The sequence below is a fragment of the Neopsephotus bourkii genome, unplaced genomic scaffold (genome assembly GCF_033783945.1).
Source record: "Neopsephotus bourkii isolate Nb327-2 ecotype Australia unplaced genomic scaffold, CSIRO-AGI_Nbou_v1 NB_659, whole genome shotgun sequence".
NCBI classification, from domain to species: domain Eukaryota; kingdom Metazoa; phylum Chordata; class Aves; order Psittaciformes; family Psittacidae; genus Neopsephotus; species Neopsephotus bourkii.
The window spans coordinates 1,787,527-1,809,824 of record NW_026901158.1 but is presented as its reverse complement, the minus strand read 5'-3'; the positions used below and the strand labels follow the sequence as shown (position 1 = coordinate 1,809,824).

The 22,298-nt window shown below is 45.2% G+C and overlaps 1 protein-coding gene across 3 annotated transcripts; it reads left to right on the top strand.

Annotated features, from left to right (window-relative positions):
- The first annotated feature begins 349 nt into the window (after positions 1-349).
- On the top strand, positions 350-16,774 carry TRAF1 (TNF receptor associated factor 1). 3 transcript variants are annotated; one of them, XM_061352479.1, is made up of 11 exons: positions 350-468; positions 2,590-2,811; positions 4,397-4,481; positions 8,236-8,334; positions 9,524-9,685; positions 12,307-12,378; positions 12,563-12,628; positions 13,310-13,747; positions 14,244-14,421; positions 15,012-15,160; positions 15,541-16,774. In XM_061352479.1, the coding sequence occupies exons 2-11, from the start codon at positions 2,603-2,605 to the stop codon at positions 15,757-15,759; spliced, it is 1,677 nt and encodes a 558-aa protein (XP_061208463.1). In that variant the 5' UTR covers positions 350-468; positions 2,590-2,602; the 3' UTR covers positions 15,760-16,774. The 3 variants fall into 3 exon arrangements, with proteins under 3 accessions (XP_061208463.1, XP_061208465.1, XP_061208464.1); XM_061352481.1 differs by lacking the exon at positions 350-468 and adding an exon at positions 896-967; XM_061352480.1 differs by lacking the exon at positions 350-468 and adding an exon at positions 1,947-2,217.
- Positions 16,775-22,298: the final 5,524 nt, after the last annotated feature.

Sequence of the window (22,298 nt, the reverse complement as noted above, 5' to 3'; positions counted from 1 at the left end):
TATGTAAGGGGCAGTCACCCAGAACAGCTGTTCCAGATGTGGAACTACTCTATGTGCACGCACAAGACAGAACAGTGTCCACTGATGGGTAATAACCTCATCACAAGGTACCTGGATGTGAACACAGCTTCACAACCCAAGTAAAGCATCTGGAGAACCACCTCTGCTTTTGATTTTTAATGTTCAGCTAGGACCCACCCCCTGTGGTATTCCCCAAGTTTCCTGCTCAAGGAAGAGCCAACAGATTTGCATCTGCAGCTTTCTTCTGAGTGAATCCTACCAGGTCGGTAATTTCATAGTGAATTTCGTCAGGGGAAACGAGGATATTCTGCCCTGATAGTGATGATTTCTTTTGTAGAAATCTTTACTGCACTGTGAGCATCTTCAAAGGATTTGCATCCGTTGTTTAACTTTGCCTTGCGTTACGGTGGCGGTGGAAACACTATCTGTATCTGAGTGCAGGTGGAGGTGAGGCACAGCACGGCTTGCTTGAGGCTTCCCATCAGGGTTCAGAATTCAGGTCAAGCCTCCCACTCCCTTACTGGGGGCAGCGGGTTTCCCCCAGCAGAGGTGTGGAGAGGGCGTTTTGCACTGTAACTTCGCCGTGGGGAGGCAGGAATCTGTCACAGCCCATGGCCACAACCACCCCAGTTTCAGGAACTAGCTACTCACATTCAGCCAGCCCGGGGGAATCTGCTCCCTTGGAGCTTTCTTCGCTCCGTTCCACATCCCCGGAGCCGGGGGCAAGGCCGGCTTCTCGCTGGCCTCCGAGCCGCGCTGGGGGCTCCCCTCTCCTCCCGGCCGCGGCGAGGAAGCAGCCGCAGGAGGGGCCCGGCTGCGCTTCCTCTGCCCTCGGCACGGGCTCCGAGCACCGGCCTCCGGGCCCGGCATCTCCCCGCCGGCCGGCCCCTTCCCCGGCCACCCGCCCCAGCCGTGGCCTGGGCCGCCTGCGGGGCGCCGGGCTCAGGTAAGCGGAGCGGGTGGGAGCGAGGGAGCGCCTCCCGCAGAGGGGCCTCCCCGGGCGCACGGGCCTGATCCCTGCGGCGCGCTTCGGCGAGCAGCTGCAGGGCTGGCGGGGACTGCCCGGCTCCATCCGCCCTGCGGAGCCGGCCATGGGGAGGGCGGGTGCCCGCCGAGCCGGGGCTGCCGGATCCGCTCTCTGCCCTCCGCTGCCGTTCTACCGGCGGCATCGGTAGGATCCACCCGTGGGTGTGCGCCAGGGGCGGCCCGTCTGCCCCGTCCTCACCTGGGTACCAACCCACGACAACTTCCTTAACCCGCAGGTGCACGTTTGGTGTTGCTGGTTTTATGGTTCTTGGCAGGCTGGGAAGCTCCCTGTCAAATGCCTGGAGAGCCCAAGGGAATTGCCTAAGCTAGGCTGCAGAAAGTGCTGTTTGCGCAAAAAAGAGTGTTTTAAATGCAGCGTATGTCCTACCCACCGCTGCAGCTCTGCCTGGCCCAGTGCAGGCAGGCTGGCTTCTTTTTGTAGAGACCTGTCAGTCAACCACAGAATCATAGAATAGTTAGGGTTGGAAAGGACCTTAAGATCATCCAGTTCCAACCCCCCTGCCATGGGCAGGGACACCTCGCTCTAAACCATATCACCCAAGGCCTCATCCAACCTGGCCTTGAACACCACCAGGGATGGAGCATTCACAGCCTCCCTGGGCAACCCATTCCAGTGCCCCACCACCCTTACAGTAAAGAACTTCTTCCTTATATCCAATCTAAACTTCCCCTGTTTAAGTTTGAACCCGTTACCCCTTGTCCTATCACTACAGTCCCTAATGCAGAGTCCCTCCCCAGCATCCCTGTATTACTTTTGATAATACTGAGACAGGTTATTGTGTGTCAGTACTGTTGTAGGAAAAAAGCAGATTTATGAAGGCATTATTGTGATCAAATTGCACCAGGTCGCCAGGTGAAGACCTTTCCTGGACTATCCAAGCAGCTGGGAATACACCAGGATCAGTTTTAGGTCCATTTCCAAAAATACTCAACCACACAGCTCTTTTAACCAAAACTAATACCGAACAGACGTGACGTGTGCCTCAAGGTATATCTGCTAAGAGCACAAATGTTAAGCTTTCTGTGGACTTAGGAGTTCTTTCATTTCACTGCTAGTTACATGACTTCAGAAAAGTCACTGTGAACTCATATGCTCAGTTCCTGCATCTGTGAAGTGTGATCACAAATTTGGGCTGCTGGGAATTGAAGGTGGTTGGGGATTTACTCTGCAGGAAACACTTGTGTGTGACTTGGACTGATGTGATTGTAGCTCTGAGATGGTGGCTATATTCATCTTTCTATGTGCTAAAAAACCCTGGAAAGAAACCCCCAACCCTTCATTTTAATACACTGTCAATTTTCATGTTGTGTTTGAGGGAAATTTTAAGTCTGTACAGTAATTTCCTGCTGGTACCTATTCAAACCCCACTGTGACATTTAGTCACGCATGTCAGCTACAGGCTCAATTAAACAGGTCACTAGATTGCAGCACAGGTTTGGAGCTGTTGTTATATTCTCTCACATCAAAGTGGGCTTGTGTCTGCTTGTTTGAACACCAATTTTTTTCCTTCCCTTTGACAGTAGTTTACTTCAGATGGCTGAGAAAACAAGCAGAGGCCTGCAGGATGGCCCTGCCTCGTCTCCTGATGAAAATGAATTTCCTTTTGGATACCCCACTAACATTTGTGAGGATGTGCCTGATCAGAAGTACCTGTGCAGCAACTGCAATAACATTCTGAAGAAGGCCCTGCAGACGCTCTGTGGGCACAGGTACTGCTCAGCCTGCCTCGCCTGGATTGCACGGTAGGTCCCTGGGGCACTGCCATGGCCGAAAGCGCTCCTGAGAGCTGTGTTGTGCTGGATAGATGACTCTGTGGCTACCTGGCCCACAGTCATTTCACTGTCTGCAAGTACTGCCTGCAGAGGTACTCTCCACCTCATTCTTTCCAGTATGGAAGTGTGGGGAAGGCTGGATTTCTGGGCTTGCAGATGTCTGTAAGTGTGAGAGAATGATTCTGATTTAACCTTGAAGAACTCATACAAGGCTGAGTTACTGCTTCCATGGGACTTTACAGTCCTTTGATAAGTGATGTTACAGGACTTTAATAAGCGTTATCTTGGAGTTTTACTTGTAGTAACTCAGCTGGGTCAGTACATGTTAAGATGCTGCTGCCATTAGTGATGAACGAAGACAGCCGATGTTCAGGACAACCTAAAACAGGAGCTGGGCAGGGATTTGCTTTGTTTGATCAGTTGCTTCTATCCTGCCTTTTCTTGCACAATTACGTTTTGATCCAAATCCTGTGGAAAAGGGTATTTCTGCCTGAAATTGTAGTACAAGTCCATGAATTTGATCTGACTTCAGCTCTGATGTATTGGAAAACGGCAGCTGTCAAGATTCAGTGACTGGCTAAGTACGTGTAAGGCCTGTTACTGTGCTTCCTGAGGGATTTGTTAGTAAGCTGTTTGTGTTTGCCAGTACATGCAGTCTTAGCTCTGGTCACAGTGTGGGGCACATGAAAAGCTGAGTCAATGCACTAGCCACGTTGTGATTTAAAGATCAATGTGTAGTAATGTAAAAATGTGTTGAAATTAATGTATTTGACCAACTTTTGTAAATCTATCACTGTAAATCTAGAACAAAGTTCCTTAATGAAGTAGCATAACCCATAAATTCCAAAAACTCAGCAAAACAGAGCTAGAATTGTTCTATCTTCCCACTAGTCTTACAGCACAAATGGGAAGCTGCCTCAAAGGATCTGATTAGTGCAGTTTGAAAGCAGTGGTGCTCTGTTCAGATGGATGCTTTTCTTATGAGCTTCTTGGTCTGTGTTAGTTCGTTATTAGCTGGATGCTAAACAGCACTGGCAGTGCAATACATCTCTAGTAAAGGTGTATTTTTGCTTTTCCTTTATGAAACTCTGTGGTAAATATTTTGAGAGGAGATGGAAACCTTTTTAGCTGCAGTGGGATGTTAACTGTCTAGAACTCGGTTCTGCGCTGGTTTTATGATCCCTTTGTGATGTGAAGTCTATACATCTATCTGGGGAAAATGTGTTTTCTGTGTTTTAAAAGACTTTAGTTTTCACGTTACCTTTTCCACAAGGTGTTTTTGCATAATTCATGAGATAAATAGCTTTGCATCTTTATTTATTTTTTTCTGATCCAGGCTGCTCTTATTTTGCTGAAATACAGATAAGATTTGTGGGCCTAGTCATGAGGAACAGAACAGCAGGTGGTTTTGACATCACAATATTGAACAAGGGCTATGGGTTTTGAGTGGAGGTTACAATTTCCATGGCTTAATTTGTGTCAGTGTCCATACAAAGACCTCCTAAACCACAGCACACCGACTGATTGTTACTGCATTGTTCTTTCTTTTTGCCAGAAACAATAAAAATGCAATTTGCCAGAAATGCAAAGAGGAAGATCCCAGCACTTTCAGTGAGGGAAGCCTGTTGGCAGAAGAAAGGGTAAGCTGTAGTTCACTAATTTATCATTAAACATTCTCCGGTCTACTCTGTAGTCATCATTGGCCCACACTGCAGGAGGGAATAACAGAAAATGTGATAGCAACTGATAGTTACACATTTTAATGTATGCTTTAGTCATTTGGATTTCCCGGGTTTTGATTTAAGAAAGTATAATGGCAGCCTTAGGACTTCCAAAGCCTGCCAGGTTCTGCAACATAAAATCCCCCCACTTCCATAGGATTAATTTTTTATTGTCTCAAAGTAACCAGTGCTTTCCTACTTGTAATAATACGTCTTAGCTGTTACTTAATTAGTAATCCTTAGTGGATTTTCCAATCTCATAATTCTCTGTACCCTTCAAACATATTACTATACAGGTGGAGCATCCCTAAGGAGAGAAGAGTATCAGATAGCTGGCTGAATTGCCTAAAAAGTATTTGGCAGCGAGAGTATCTGGAGGAAATAGTGGGAAACACTGAGCTGAACATAATGATTGATCAAAACTAGGCACAGGCAAACGTTTCACCTGTAATTTCACTGTGCAGATCTCTTCTGCTATTGTGTGATTTTCCAGACAGACTGCTGCACTATTCCGTATCCTGAACACAAACTGGGCCATAATACTCAGTCTCAGCTGATCTTTTTTCCTCCTTTCTGATTATGTGCAGGAATACAAAGAGGCACACATTCTGTCTAAATGTTTTAGGGAAAAATGGAAGCAAATAGGCAGTGAGGTGAAAGATGAAGTTTAGGAAGTGGCTGCAGCAAAATAATGAAGCTGGAGTTAATAGTGAATAGCTCAGAAAAAAATCCTCAATTCTGTAGTAAATTTCCCAATGACAAAATTTAATGCATCATGTAACCAAAAATGGGTACAGTTAAACCCTTACAAACTTCTTGTTCTATGTTGACTCTCAGTTCTCTTAATAACTCTAGGATTTCTCTGCTGTGGGATTCTCACAGGGTCTGCTGGGACTTTCTGCGCAATCTGTGGGTGGGTGGTTGTAAATAGGGCCCCACTCTTGCAAGCTGATCTGCCTGATCAGATTCTTATGCCCGCCTGAGTGTCCAGACGAAGTCAATCACCATGAAGGCATGAGGATCTGCCTGTGTAGATCAACTTACAGCAAGTTGTATGAGTTTGTAAACAACATGAATAATAGCAACTTTATTCTTTATATCTATTCCTGACAATCTCTGCTTTACCTTTGCTGTGGGTTTGTTTAATGCTTATTTCCCATGCTGTTTACGTGTTTATATTTAAAATGATACCTACACAAGGAAAGGAAAGGCTTTATCAGGATGCCTTAGTTTATCTGATGATCTATTTCTGTAGTCTCTTCCATCCCTCCATCTTACATTTTTGATTTATAGTCCCTTCCTATATATTTCTATGATTTATAATATATATTATAATATTTATTATATAATAATATATAATCTATTTCTAATATAAGTTATATAATAATACTTATATGATTTATAATCCCTTCAACATTACGTCAAGTCTTATCATGGTGCTGTTCACCAGTATCAGTTATTGAGCGTCTACATCTGTCAGTGCAATCAGTTAGAGGAGTAGGGCATCGCACCCTGGCTGCTGACATTCATGGGCCTGGCTTAGAAGTCAGTGCCCTAGTTTGAACTGGACACAAATCACTTTGTGGCTCTCCCCTGTCTGTCTGTGGTTAGAGCAGCTGTAGATCCTGGTTCAGCTGCAGAGGGCTGGCTTTAGCTGGAGAGTAACAAAACCACTGGATGTATCCTGGAAAGCTTTTGGTCAGATTGATCTGTTTGTTAACTTGTTCCTACCTGATGGTCCTGACCACATGAGCTGCAGACCAGAGTCCTGCCTTAGCTAGAAGCCATAAGACCCACACTGTGCAGGTCAGAGTGCTATGGAGAAACGCATATGGTAGTGGATTTTGGATGGGACATGGCAGGGGACCTCCACTTGTGTGACAGGCAGGCCTCAGCAGGTATGTGTGCCATGACAGCCACCCATGGTCAACATCAGCAGCACCTGCACCAACATCTTCCTTTGAAACAGAGAAACTGAAAAACGGGAGATACGCAACTACAATACATCAAATGAGATACGTTTCTGTTTCCTTCTGTTTGACCCAGAGCACTTTTATATCCCCAGGAATCATCTCAGTTACTGTATGAAGGTCTGACTCAGGTCTCTAAAGGAGTTCTGTGCAGAGTTAGGTTCCCAGAGGTTTGGGTGAATATTTCAAAGCAGTCACCTGTGCAGATGAAAGAAGAGATGAGGATTTCCTTGTTTTCCACCTGAGTAGTGTCCGTAATGATTTAACAGCCACAGGGAATGCACATAGCAGTAAGAGACACATGCACTGCTGGGACTGTCCCTGTAGTTAAATGTATTTTAAATTATCTATTTTGTAATGTCAGGAAATTCCTGGAGTTTTTCTGTTATGACACAGGGGGAAAAGCCACCATGTGCCTGGTAGCTTGAATCGCTTTACTTTGATTTTGCTCATCACTTAGACTAGACTATTTCAGAGGCTGGGGCTGGCCTGCTTTCACTAATTGTACATGCATTATTAACTTACTACAGCTACTCTTCCATGTATGCAGGTGGAGCCATACATGGCTGTGTACAGCTACATGATTATTTTGTGATTCCTCGTGCGAAGTTCTGGACTTTATTTGCAGGCTGAGATTAGGAAATGAGTTTCTGTGAGGCCCTGCATATAGAAATGTATGTTCTTAGCACTCGTAGCATTGGCTACACTTCTTTTTTGTGATTTAATAATAGATGTAGGAAACATCATGTTACATGTGTACAAAGGTGTTGTATCTAGGTGAAAACAAACTCCAACCAACCAAGAATGTTGAAACTGATGATTTTATTTATTTGTTTTAGCTCACCTGGTGGATTTTCAGTCACTCGACTGAAATGGGGCATCATTTGTAAATCCTTTCCTCCCTCTATTTGCAAAGGTTCCCTCTGCCCAGTTCTTCCTTTCTCTGTGTTGGGAAATCTGCAGTCCTCTCTGTTGTGTACTTACCAAGAGAGCATCTAAAACCACACCATTAACTTTAGCAGTGCTTGTTCTTGTGTCAGTGTGCCTATTTTGACTGTGCAAGTTGTACTGTTTGAAGTGTGTAGTGTTTCATAATTTACATAAGAATTGTACATTTTTTCATGGTTAACATAGCAAAAACAATCTACGTAGTGCAAAAAAAACCCCACTCACATATGGTTTACATTTCTTCAGTGCACAGTGCCATAGTAAATAGAAACAGCCATGGCCTGAGCAGTGTATTCTCACTGCAGAACAGTCTCAAGTCTTCTGTGCAGCACGTTTAGGAGGTGTTAATGACCCCAATAACGAAATGCATTCATTAAGAGTGGCACATGGCAGCACCCTACAGTTAGGGTCCTGTCAACAGATTCATTGCATGTGATATATTTCAGGCTTCTATGAAAAGGAACTTAAAATAATGGCTGTAGTTGGCTAGGGATATTTTCAGTAAATTTATATTACATCAAACAGTTTAATTTTGAACTGTAAGAAAGAAATTATTTAACAATTATTTGGACTTCTGCTGCACTAAGATGGACTTTCTGGGTTAGAGAGCCTTATGGCAGTATAGCAAATGTAAAAGAAATAAGAGATTTATCAAGATCTAAGATTTTGACACAGTCATCTCATTCCTATATCAGAAATGCATTCTGGAGCACCTTCTGACCAATGCTTTTTTCCTTACTGTGTTTCCTTTCCAGGCATTTGGTGATGCTGCTATTAATAAAGAGATTTCTGAACTGAGAGTACACTGTGTGACCCTGGGATGCAGCTGGTCTGGTATCATGAAAAACTTTGAAGTACGTTTAAAGGCAGTCTATTTAAATGCAGTCTGACTTGAATGGGGACAGGGAGACAATGAGACCAGGTTCTCAGCAAACACATATCAATGCCACATCAGTAGAATCAACCAAGGCACCAGGATTTACACCAATGGAGTACCTACAGATGTGCCATTACCTTTAGTAGGGCTTAGACCAAGTCGAGAACAGGCTGATGTGAAATGCCCAGGTAAAATAGGTGTGGGAAGAGAGGGTCTTTCTGCATTTTAGTCTGCTATGTACCTCGTATAACTGTATCTGAGAAGCAGCTGAAGTGCTGCTGCCTTTTCTTTGCTAATTATGCACAAATTTTCTATGTGAGTGTATTCATCTTTAAGGAAAAATTTACCCACTTTGCTTAGCTTCATAGTTCTGAGAACTGGAGCCCCTCTCAGCATGAATGCATGGCAAAATTGATTTGAGAGTTGGGTGTGTGATTAAAATTGGCACTTCTGAGCCAGGTCTGTAGGGGACAGCCATCTCCTTGTAAAGACAAAATCAGTTGTGACACAGTGCCTACAGAAGCTCCAGTAACAGAGGTCAGAGTGAATAGTTCCTATTGAAAGACTGTGTAGATCTATTAGATATAGTTATGAAAGAAGTAACACTGATATTTTTCCTTGTTGAGACAAGATGATGTAAATAGTGTAAAGGAAATGTTTTAAGAGTTATTTTGAATATAGTTATATCCAACAATAACAATTGTTGCATAGAAGGTGTCAGAAGCTATGCAGAGATGTCAGCAGATTAACCACATCCATTCTATCAGCCAGAGCATGATGGTCTCAGTAGTCAAAAAAACCCTCCAAAACCACCTTAGAGGCTAAAAGTTAGGGATCCTCTAATACAATTAAAAAAGCTGGGACCAGAGTCATGTTATTTTCAAACACAAGCATTGGAGAAAGACAGTTCAGGGGAGACCTCATATCTGAGATCAGCAAAAGTTGTTGGTTAGTTGATTTGGGGTTTTTTTAACTTAAGAATTAAGAAGGAAGCCCCAGTAAAATAGGTGATTTTTTACCAGCAATCTCAGTAACATCATGGAGTGGGACTTTACCCAAGCTTAGAAGAAACACAAAGCAGAGATCTAGGCTGGCAGAATGGAGACTATTTAAAGGTGAATGCGTATCTGCAGTTTACATTTTGGTTTATGACTTTTTATTTCCAGGAGCATCAGAGCTTATGTGAATATGCTTTAATCCCTTGTCACACTGGTTGTGGACACATGGTGATGAGGAAGAAACTTGCAGATCATTTGGAAAATGGATGTGTTAATAACGTGACAATGTGTCAGAGGTGTAAGAAGAGCTTATCCAGTAGTGAATACCAAGTAAGACCATTTCTCCCTTTCAAATGAGGGCTTTGTATTAATGCCTTAAATAATCTATCATGACATTTTTCATCCCCTGCTACTGCACTTGGAGAATATTTAGTTTTCCTGAGTTTCCTAATTTTTCCATGCATGTGTCGGAGGGAAAAATGAGCTGTATTTGGTAGTCTGCTTGTGACGTTACAAGAGAGACGGAAATATCTGTGTGCTCATCCGGTGCTTGGCAGCCCATGTTTTAACTCCTTCTTGAAGCCTGTGTCCCACTATGAGGTAGGTAAGAATCAGAAGAACACAAGTGATGGGAAGCAATCTTGAAAGTGGCTGGAGTTTTATTTGAACTAAAACTGCCCACAGATTTGTAAGGCAGGCTTTTGTCAGATAGTATTTCTATATAAGATATGGTCAAGTGTAACTCACCAGAGGAGCAGCAGTGTCCATTAGAGATCAGGAAGAGCACACTCTGGATCTGCTGCAAATTGCTCAGTGACTGCTTAAACATGTTTAGCTTCTATTTTTTATGTGTAAGTTGTGTTTTCCACTGTTGTCACAGGGACCTGCAAAATGAATTTGCATATACCCTGTATGTATGCAGCCTGAAGTTAATAGCAGTGGGTAGCTTTGCATGTCATAACTGTCACCAATTTATGCCTTTTCAAATACTGAGCTGTGAGATTTACTCAACATGGAGGTAACAGTCCTTCTGGGATAGGAATAAAGCACTCTTGCTAAAACATGCTTCTTGGGAAGCTTTTGCATGTGCTCTTCATAGCTTATTAACCCTTACAGAAAGAGAAGACTATGGGGATCCAAGCACATTTTACCAGTGCTAAATCCAGTGTATGTTTCAGAGAGACAGTAAATACCAGAGGGTGGCAACCCTTAATCCCTTACTTCTGTGAGTAGCAGACTGGAGAAGGAAACCTGAGCTGCCTGATGTTCCCTGAGCACCCTGTCTTTTCAGAGGCCTGTGATGCCGCAGATCCATCTCAGAGGGCTTCATTTGCCTGCTATGAAGAGCTGTTTTCCTCCCACTCATTCAGTTAGCTAACATCTAATTAAGTTTTTGGCTTGGAAACCTTGGCAACCAAGCAGGGGATTGGCCTCGAGATGTTGATTTTTCTCTGCCTCCCTTAGTATTTGTGAAGCTGGAATTTTGCTGGTTACATGATCTGCTTTATTGAACTTGTAGTTACGTGACATAAGAGGGTTGATTATTTGTGTGTATTCTGTGTATCCACAATCTCCTGGGAGCACACAGTAAGTTTTGGGCACTGTGCTCCCTCTCTCCATCTTCACCAATCAGTTATTGAACTTGTGATTTCTGTATTTCCATATTCTAAAGGAATGTCTCACCAGCCCCTTTCCCCCTCAAGGAATCAGTGATCTGAAGGGATCAAATAGTAGAAAGGAAGAAAATAAAGGCTTACTTTGTGCAATAGCTAAGACAGAGTATTAAAAATGAGCTAGAGAGTGACAAAAAACCTGTGACTGCATTTCTGAGGATCGAAAGAGAAACCTCAGTGCTCTTTGCAGGGGAGACTTGAAGGCTGTTGGAATGGCTTTATCAAAAACTTCTGAACTCCTATAGGAAATGTACTGGTGTGCAAAGGCATTTATAAAGATTAAAGACAGCCCCACCTGAACACTATGAATTGAAAGCTGACAGCTGCTGTATTCAATACACATATTACACTTGTGTGAACCAATGGCAGGAGGATTATTTTACCCTTCTTGGAGCCAAAAATGGCAGGAAGTCTCATGTTAGAGGTAATGCATTTTGCATTAGCACATCGTGATGGAAAATTTGGATTCCAGCCTTCAAGATGGTAAAAAGCAGGATGCAGGAAGGGTCTGCACATTAAACAGACTGGAAGGCAATACAAGAAGAGTTTATGTTTGGGCTTCCTGTATATTTGCTTTTTGTTCTGTAATCCACCTACATGTCATTGCATATATGTGTACGTGTGTGTGTGTGTGCATATAACTGCTGGGCAGGACTTGTACATTGCCAGTCTTGTATCAAATTCCCCAGAGTGACCTTGCAAAGCATCTGTAAGTAGTTTCCAAGAGCTCTGGGCCCCATAAGCAAAAGATCACACTGTGTACTTCCACTTAACAGGTATTGCATCTGGAGACCCGTCACTGAGCACGCCTGTGGGGCTGAGAAGAAAATCAATCAGCTTAGAGGCTTAGCTTGAGGAACCTCTGAGCCTGCAGTTCATTGTGCAGGGGACAGCAGCACCCGCTCTAAGCAGATGGGCCTTACTCCCAGATTTCTGAACATTACTTCCTCTAAAAAGAAGCCAGAGAACTCTGCACAGTGAGGCCCCAGGCAGGCACTCTCTGGACAGGGATTTTACACCCAGTGCTCCTGGGGAAGTTATCCTTCCTTTCTTTCCTCTTCCTTAAGCCCTCACCATCCAGGAAGAAGGCAAGAAACTTACTGTAAGCTTTTTCTTCCATAACATGAAGTTCCTATAGAAAAACCTCCCAAATCCCCAAGTTTTTGTAAAATAGGAATAGCATTCCAAAGCACAAGCTTTGTATCAGAGACTCCTAAATAAAGATGCTCAATGATTTTAATAATATACTGAATTCTTTTCTTCTTGTTTTCATGACAGGAACATTCATGTGAAGGCAGTTTATGTAAGGAACAAAACCATGTGCAAACAGAAACACCATCAAGAGAAAAGGTAGGTAAAGGATGAGTGAATTTTCAAAGCTGGTTGGGTGCTGTAAGCTGCAGTAATGCCTTGACTCGATTTAACTTGATTTATAGCTGCTGGGATTGCAGCCTAGTTGTTTGTAAGTAGATAAAAGAATCCCTTTAAACTGGTATTTGATTGTTTGCTTTGCTTTTCCTTTTTCTTTCAACAGAACTGCTCTACACCTTCAGTCAACAAGGATGGCTGTCGCTTCTCTGAGGTCGGCTGTTCATTTAGGGTGAGTGACACTGCTGCCTTCAGAAAGGTCTCCAGTGGTGCACAACAGCACTGTGCCTTTGGTCTGACCAGCTTTTGTGTTCTGGGTAGTAGATATATAAATTGGTTTAAATAGATCTTTAAGAAAAGAGGGAAAGTCTACTCACTTTCAGCAGAACAGCAGACTGAACTGCCATGTTTGCATGGTTCAGCCAGTGACACTGTACCCTGCACTGTGCATTCACTTCAGCTGAAGATAGATGTTTATTACAATTCTGCTGGTTTATCATATACGTTTTGGGTATTCCTTCCAGGGTAACATCTCTCAAAACAGTGAAGAATCTTTGCATTTTAGTTGGCATCTCTTGCCTTGTCCCTTCTTTTGTGGTCAGTATATGTATTAAATACTGGTTTATTTAAGAATCTTGCTGGGACTTTGCCTGGAATCCTCTTTAATCCAGAAATTGTAGGTAATTGTTTTCTTTTTATGTAGCCTGTGTACACATGTGAACACATAGCCTAAATGAGAGGGCTCCTCTCACCACGTCTTCTCTGAGAATTGACTGAAATGTAGCTGGACCTGTACCTTGCAGTTCTTCCATCTCTATTTCTCCCAAGAAATTGAAGTGAACATTGCTTGATTTGGCTGTAGGCCAGTTATGGTGGTTGTGCAGAGTGTACTGACACTGTCATCTTCTCGCAGGGAAGCAAAGAGAAGGTAAAGGATCATGAGAGAACTGCAGTTGGGGCCCACATGCTGCTTCTGCTGCAGCACATAAAGCAACTGAAGGCAAGCTTGTGCGCTGCTGCCAAAGCTGCAAATGGTTTCATCCCACAGACAGAGCTGAGTGTGAATGGTGCAGGAAAAAGCATCCCTGATCTGCAGATCGTAGCAGGGCTGGAAATCCGTGGGGATCTGGAAGAAGATTGTTTTCCTGAATCTTCCGTTTCTGAAGAGGAATCTGCTGTGCAGCAACTTGTGAAGGAGAAAGTGATTTCCGAGCTAGAAAATAAGCTACAAGTGTTTGAGAATATTGTGGCAGTGCTCAATAAAGAGGTGGAGATCTCTAGCTTGGAAATCATGGCCTTTCGGAGACAGAGTGAACTTGATCAAAATATAATACGGGGCCTTGAACTGAAGGTAAATAGTTATGATAAGCATCGTTTGTGTGCTTGTTCTATAGATAACAAGTATTTACACATATCACTGAGAGCTGGTGTAGAGATCAGGACAGGGATGAACACAGGAATTTGAGCTGTGAAGTGTCAAGTTCTGAACACATCTACAGGAGCCTTTTGGAGCTTTGGATACATTTTCAAATGGGGATCTTTAATATTTGTTACCCAGATCCATGTTTAGGTACCTAGATACTCCTGAGAGTTTTGAACATTCAGAGTTTGCTGTGCCCAGACTGTGAGCAAGCAAGGCAGTTGCCTGGTGCTCTTAAGGCTGCATTATTCCTGGGGGACCAACCAGCCATCTGTCCAGTTTGCTTTCATTTTGACACGTAACTGTTTCTTAAAAAGAAATCAGAGGAGACCCTTCAGGGCATGAGGGCTCCGGCAAGATTCTGCTACTTCTGCAGCACAACAACCTGGAGAGGAGAATTCACTGGAGACTGATCTGTTTCTTCTAGATTGCAGAGTTGCACCGGTGCCTGACGCAGAAGGACGCAGGCCTGAGCAGCCTTCATAAGAGTCTTCTGTTCTCTGAGCAAGCTTCCTACGATGGGGTCTTTCTGTGGAAAATAACAGATGTTGGCAGGAAGTTACAAGACTCTGTGACTGGAAGAACAGTCAGTTTGTATTCACCAGGTAAAACACATGGTGTATATGTGTGTTAGCAAAAACCAGTCCCTTAGAAAACCTACTTCTTTCTCTAGAATGGTGCTTCTTTCTGCTCCTGTGGACAGGAAGTTCTTTAACTCCTTCAGCTAAGATGCTGTCTATGCAAAGACCTCATGCTTTCCTGCCTGTAGTTCAGGGCAGTTGAGGTGTGCTCTTCCAGAGTGTTGTGTTCTGTCCTGGGCTTTCACACTGCGATTTGCCCACCCTGCAGCCTCTTGCAGTGACATCTGCTGGATCCCTCTCCTGTAACACACAGCCTGGTGCCTCATGGTGCCCAGTGACTTTCTGCTGCAGTTCTCTCCCATGTGAGAAGTAATTTGATTAGATAAAATATGCTTGTAGTGGCTAATAACAGGTAATTTTCACCGAGGCACTAAAAGCACTCCAGTCACTGGATTTTCATTGCTTATAATCTCCAGGGTGTACTGATTTGTCTGTTCTCATCTCTGTGATAGCAAAACACATCATAGACCATCTTTTCCCATATGCCAGAACACTCATTATGTCCTTTTCTTTCTCCAAATGACACTTTACTAATGAAGAGTTCTGATTTTCAGCTTTCTACACTGCAAAGTATGGCTACAAGGTCTGTCTGAGGGTGTATCTGAATGGGGACGGGACAGGAAAAGGAACCCACATGTCCCTGTTCTTTGTTGTCATGAAAGGAGACTACGATGCTTTGCTCCCGTGGCCTTTCAGGAACAAGGTAAGAGGGGCAACCTTTTAAATCACACTAACTGAATGTAATGACTGTAACCAAAGCTGGGGTTTGTTGAAGTTGTCAGGAGAGAGACGAAAAAAGTCTCTGGACTTTGCAGTTCTCTACCAAGAAATAATTCCGTAATTTAATTTAATTTAATTTAATTTTATAGGTGGCAGAGTTTTAAATCCTTCACCTGGGAACTGTTACAATTTCCCCTGTTGAGAGTAACTGACCTTGCAGATTGTGAACTGTTCATTATCATTTGTATTTAAGTATCGATAGAGCATCCAGCTGCTTTTGCAGCATATTTGCACTTCTGCCTCTGCTGTTTTCCATTTATTTTTCAGTTCAATAACTCATCATTTCCACATTCTGTTTTTCAGGTTACATTTATGTTGCTTGACCAAAACAACAGGGAACATGTTATCGATGCGTTTCGCCCAGACTTGACTTCTGCCTCATTTCAGAGACCAGTGAATGATATGAATATTGCAAGTGGCTGTCCCATGTTTCTCCCTTTGTTCAAATTACAGTCACCTAAATATGCCTATGTGAAGGAAGACACACTTTTCCTTAAATGCATTGTAGAAACAAGTTATTAAATCTTGAAACATGGGTGGCTGGTAAAACACCCACTGAATTTCATTAGTTTACAAGGAAACCAAAACATCAGCTTGAGACCTTGTATTAGTTGTCATGTGCACACAAAATCCAGAGAGCCCAAGCCTGAATCCCTGAATGCATTCATGTCAGCTGAACATCTGCCTGCTAGAGTTAGCTACAGCTGAGCGTGCCCAGCACTTTGCCCATGGATATTGGAAATGAGAACTGTGATTATTTCATCAAAACAGCCAATACTCCCGGTGTAGATGTAGGTTACAGTCACACACACCCCTGCAGATGCACTTGTGGCAAGAAGCACTGTTCTTTCTCACACCTGGCCCAGATGTGGGTGTCATTCTGCTGGTAGTGGGCGGGGAGAGCAGCCAGAGCTCCCTCCTAGCACCCTGGGGTTAGGAGGTTTCGGAAGCTGAGCTTTCCCCATCTTCCCCCTGCTGTGCAGCAACATTCCCAGGAGGCACGGGTGCTGCCTGGCAGCCCTGGTGTGGGATTCTGGCTGTTCCTCCACCAGGGGCATGGGCAGATTCCTTCCCCTGAGGCACTGATTGGGTGTCTCTGTGCTTACTGGTGACCTTGAAAGCAGTGAGTTGTGGATAGCATTTGTAACTGGAGTTGGTACCAGATGATTTATGTCTTGCTATTTATTTTAGATCTATATTTATGTGCTCTGTAAAGAGATGTCCTGTTGCATCAGCAATCAGTGACCACATTGCACTGTGCCCTGGGGAAATTACCTCTTGTATTTCCAAAGGAGTCGTTTGGCTTTCCCATTTCAGATTTTGAGCTCTGAGGGCTGGTAACCCCAGGGAAGTTCAGAGCCAGTCCAAGCAGAGTAAGGACCCCTCAGTAGCTCCATTTTCAAGTGTTCAGTCACTTCCTGAACCTTCAAGGCAAGTGACTTAGTAAAAAATACTGATTTTGTTACTGCTTAATTATTTGTATGTCTAAGTCTTGCCACACACTAAAATAGAACTAACTCTTCGACATGGTTTTGTCTTCTTTTATTGTTATCTTAAAATAGAAGTAAGCAATGAATAATTTTTACTTGTTTTTTAAACTTGGAAATCATGCTTGGAGTGCCTCAAAAGGAGTGTGTCCGACTGGTCAAGAGAGGGGATTCTCTCCCTCTGCTCCACTCTGGTGAGACCCTCCTGCAGTGCTGCATCCAGCTCTGGAACCAGGCTGAGAGAGCTGGTCTGGTTCAGCCTGGAGAAGAGAAGGCTGCTTAAGGGGAGCCCTTAGAGCAGCTCCAGTGCCTAAAGGGGCTGCAGGAAACCTGGAGAGGGGCTTGGGACAAGGGCCTGTAGGGACAGGCCAAGGGGAATGGCTTGAACCTGCCCGAGGGGAGACCGAGCTGAGCTCTTAGGCAGAAGCTCTTCCCTGTGAGGGTGCTGAGGCGCTGGCACAGGGTGCCCAGAGAAGCTGTGGCTGCCCCATCCCTGGCAGTGCTCAAGGCCAGGTTGGACACAGGGGCTTGGAGCAAGCTGCTCCAGTGGAAGGGGTCCCTGCCCGTGGCAGGGGTGGGAGCTGGAGGAGCTTTAAGGTCCCTTCCAACCCAAACCATTCTATGATTTGAGACCACAGGTCTCTCTGTTTCTTTCTCTCTTCCATGTTCAAACTGTTCTTTCAGGGACAGAAAGTTATTTTTCCGGTAGTGTGCCAATCCCCGTAACCACACTGGAGTAACATGCCTAAAAATATGACGCTTTTCATGGCTGTGTAATTTTGACAAGTGCTGTATTTATTACAACCATTCCAATTTTCTTAGAATTTTATTTATTTCCTAAATAAAGCTTATTAACTTAAAAAAATAAGTTTTTGTGTTATTTTCACTGTAAAACGGGGAATTTAGCAACTTGGAAATAGGACAGCGGCGATTTGCTGTCAGAAGAGCTGCACAGAGCTGCAACACTCACTTATTTCTACTGCAGGAGCAGGTTTATGCAGTGCGTGGGTCTGAGAAACAACCAGTCCCATGGGATTTTGACCTGGAAAATTGACTTAAGGGTTGGACAACACCGACTCCCATGGCACTACCTGCTCAGCAGCCAGGCTCAGCACAGAGAGGGACCTGCTCCTCTATGAGGCAGGTGAGTGCTGGTGAGGGCAGCAGAATCTGCCACAGCAGCTTATTCCAGAGCCTCTTGTGGTTCCTGGAGCTGGAGCCAAGCGGGAGGGAGGCAGCAGCTGATCTCCAGGAGTTACTGCAGATTAAGATAGTGCTCAGCTCAGCCTGGTTGCCTGGGAATCGGAGCTGCTCCATATATGTCTAAGCTGCTGTGGTCCTCACTGCCCTGAGCTGCTTTTCCACGAGGGTTTGTTATTAGCTGCGTTTATCACAGTGGGCATTGACTTCCTGGGGCTGCCTCTGCTCCACTGTTACTTTCTTGTGCAAAATCCCTTTCCCTGTAGAGCTGTTGTTTCTTAAAAAGAATCAGGAGGGTTTTCCTTGTGTGTGAGACACAGTGAGAGAAGGTTGGGGGGGGGGAAATGAGCAAAACTCTGTGGGTGAGAGCTGGGGAAAGAGAGAAAGTGTGTGGGAGAGGAGATGTGAATGTGTGTGTGCAAGACAGTATTGATGTGTATCTGTTTGCATCGAGGGAAGCAAAAACCTCTGTGTGCATGTGCAAGTTGAGGGATGCATCCAGCAGACAGTGACTGACCTGATGCATCGAGGGAAGCAAAAACCTCTGTGTGTGCATGTGCAGGTTGAGGGATGCATCCAGCAGACAGTGACTGACCTGATGCATCGAGGGAAGCAAAAACCTCTGTGTGTGCATGTGCAAGTTGGATGCATCCAGCAGACAGTGACTGACCTGATGCCTCCGTGCTTGTCTCCTGCGTGATCCTACCAGGAACAATTACACTGATTTTATTCTTCCTGTGCACAGACAGGATGTCACTGATGGCAGGAGCCCGCTGTGGCTGCAGACAGGTCACATCACACAGGAGCACCACAAGCTTCAGCGAGGCAGAAGCATCGACGCTGGATGAATAAATACCCTGGAGAAAGGACACAACTGTGCCCACCCTGCCTGGTAAAATCAATTTTAAATGTTTATTGGAATCCCTCTAGTTCCAGTTTTTCTTTCTAGCCAGACATTCCCAGTGGGGCAATCCATGAAGTAAAATGGGTGGAAAGCTGCAAGGCTGCAGTTTGCAGGACCTTGTGCTCAGCATCCTGTAGCAGAGGTGCCTCTGCTTCAGTACAGCATCACTGTGAGCATCACCCAGAGCCAGGTTTTGGGATGACTCAGGCCTGGATGGCCTGAATCTGCAAAGGGAGGAAATTCGTTACCAGCTGCACATGTGGGGTGGGACAGCGCATTGGGGTGAAACCGTCTGAGGGGCGAGAGGTGGATGAAGCCTTGCTCATTTGCAGCAGGTAAGAGCCAGCTGAAGCAGAGGCAAACAGAGCTGCCGCCCAGCCTGTGAAAGTGGCACGTTCATGTGGGCTCTGTGCAACCGACGGCAAGGTCTTGAGGTGACTCAAGGCCTGAAAAGCAGTGGGGGCACCTGGAGCCACAGGCTTGAGCCTGGGATGGAGCTCATGAAGGAGCATCATGGGCTGGAGGAGTAGCACTGGCACGAGGGCTCACCCCAGCTCCTGAAAGGCAAAAGCAAAGAGCTGGAGTCTGTTGTTTCCATGCTGCAGGCTGGGGTGCAAGAGGAAAGGGAGAGCAAAATCCCCCAGGCAAGTGAGGGGCTACCAGAGCCAGGCATGGGGCCATGCCCTGCACCCAGGGGTGGCATCAGGGGATCCCCATATGCACAGCATTGACCCCCACAGACACCACCCATGTTCTTCTGGAGCAGTAATCCCAGTTGCACTAATGGGCATTTGCCTACTGCAGTTTTTGTAGTTAGGGAAGCAGCACAAGTAGCCCCTGGAAATTCAAATGTTCCCATCAGGATCAAAATGGGCTCTTCTTTCTCTCTTCTTATGGTGGATATCTTTTCTGGTTCTTTCTTTCTTTTCTGGGGGATGTCTTTTGGAAGCCATGCTCAGGGACCGCAGACGTGTACATAATGTATCTATGTCACAATTATGTCAAGGCTCCATGAATATAAAGCTTGCACAGCTGTAAGAACACTTACACGCTCTTCACATCTCATGCAATTGCATAGAAGCACGCAAAGAAGGTTAAGTTTAAGGAAAAAAGGGATATGGATTAAATTCATGCTAAATAAACAATGAAAAGACATGAAACCCAATGCCTGAATGCTCTTCCTTTTAAAGGCAGGGTTGGCATAAGCCAGCTGAATGTCAGATTTAACTGCTCTGATTCTAATTACAACCATACCTTTGTTCCAATATGCCCTTTGGAATATCACTTTTCTCTGAAAGAGCTCGAACAACAGCGAACTCCCCCGTGCACGAGGCACCGCTGGAGCATTACTGTGTCCATGTGGAATGCATCGAGCCGCGGCGCTTTCCAAACACGGGGCTCTGCTCCAGGCTCTGGTGTTCCTGGAACAAGCTCCTGATTTTCATCTCCAAGACCTTCAGCCACAAAAACGTCTTGATAAGGAAATGGATGACATTGAACTGGGAGTGAAGCTGGAATCGGAGCGGTATCGGGAGCTCTTCAATCCAGCAAAGTGCTTCTGTGGTGGAAATAAGCAGCCAAAATCATTTTTTTTTCTTGGTCTGGACCAGATCAAATGCTGCAGAAAAATCAAAGGGAGTTTTAGTGAGTGGAATCAGGACCGGTTGCTCTGCTTCTAATGGCCAGGTTGGCAAAGAGTCATCGTGCTTCTGTAGCTACCGTGGTCTCCAGTAGTCAAGGACAAGGTTTGTAGGGAAAGATTATGTATTTTTTAACTGACCAATAAAGCTGAAAAATATCCTGGCAAACTTTTAGGTGTCTAAGCCCTCCTTCAGGACAGGAAAGGAACTCATAACCTTGCTCACAGTTGCTTTGAGCTTGACTTGGTTGTGTTGGTAAATCAGGTGGTTTCAGCAAAAAGCTGGTTGAGACTGGAGCAGATGGAATCACTGGCCAGGAGAGAGGTAATTCTGTCAATAATCCCAAACTACTTCAGTTGCAGCTACTTTTATCATCATGGATGTGTCCTATTTTGCCAGCTGCATCTCCAGATGGGAACGGCCCTTGTGAACTGTTTTGCATATGAGAGCTGTGCTGGGTCTCTCCTGCATCCCTTTGCTGCAGGAGGTTCTGGAGCCAGTGCCAGCCATCCCTGCAGATCTATCTCCACACCAGCCCTGTAGTTCAGAGGCAGCTTCGTGTTTGGGTTTCCATTCAATATTCCTCGGCTTCGGTCTCCAAGACTACAAGCCAACATCCAACCCCTCCTCCCACTCCTGGTTTCAAAGAAAGAAAAACACTGTGAAAAGGAGCTACCCAATTTCTGGGCAGTTTTCAAAGCAGAAGGAAAGGCTCTGCTCCGGCCAGGCCTCCTGATGGCTCCCGGCTGGGCTCAGCTGCGGTTCTCCGGGTGCTCAATCCTTGTGCCAGCTGGAAAGCACCTTCCCCACTTTTGCAAGTGTGAAGAAGCAATGAAAAGCTTCAAAGGATAAAATCAGGGTGTCGGAGTAGTTAAAAACCTCAGGGGCTTCATTCAAATCCTTTTGCAAATGGTAGTTTTGGTTGGAAATATAGTAATAGCAGGGAAGGAGTCAGGGAGCTTGTGCTGGAGGATCACCAGCGCCTGGCTTTGCACCATCGCTTGGGGTCTCATTATTTCTGATCATTTGCTTACAGGATATTCTGCTTCCAACAACGGGATTTAACCAGGGGCTTCCCTGCTTCTGTGGCATGGAGAACAGGTCAGCAGCATCTTCTGACAGCTCTGCATGATGGGCACCGAGGCCTCTTCAGCTGGGGATGTGAGAGCAGCATGGAGATGTTCAGGTCAGCATGGGCCCAGGTGGGTGCTCCGTCCCCAGCACCGCGTGTCAGGCATTGTCCCACCGAGGTCTCTGGATCCCACTGGTGCAAAGCCAGTCACTCAGCTGTGTTCTACCACTGCTACCGCACCAGCGTCTGTCAGGGGCCATGGGCCTTCACATGGTGCCAAAGAAAATGGGTTTCCAGCAGCTTCCCTGACTTCACAAAGGTGTGTGGGAAAAGCTGGGTGTGCAGAGGGAAGGAGGAGAAAGAGGATGAGGAAGAGGAGGAGCACAGCAGTATCCAGTAGCTCATGGCAGTGGGAGCTGAGGCTAGGCTTGATGGGGATGGCATGGCAGGAACACCCACAAAGAAACCAGAGTTAAATGATTGTGTAGCTTCATTCGTGTTAGGAAAGAGAGGATGCATCTCACATTCCTGGTGGTTCTTTCTTTCTGTTTGGAACTTCAGTTCTGGGCTCTTTCCATTGGCAGGTGCCATGTTTGGGGTGCCCTCTCCATGCCAGAGGGATGTTGGTGAGGTTATAACCCTGCTTACATGTGGTGAACTCAATCCAGTGTTTGATTTACATGGCACAACATCTGCGTTCCCATGGCAAACCACCAAGATGCTGCAAACACCAACCCATGGTGGTGGGGAGGAGAGTG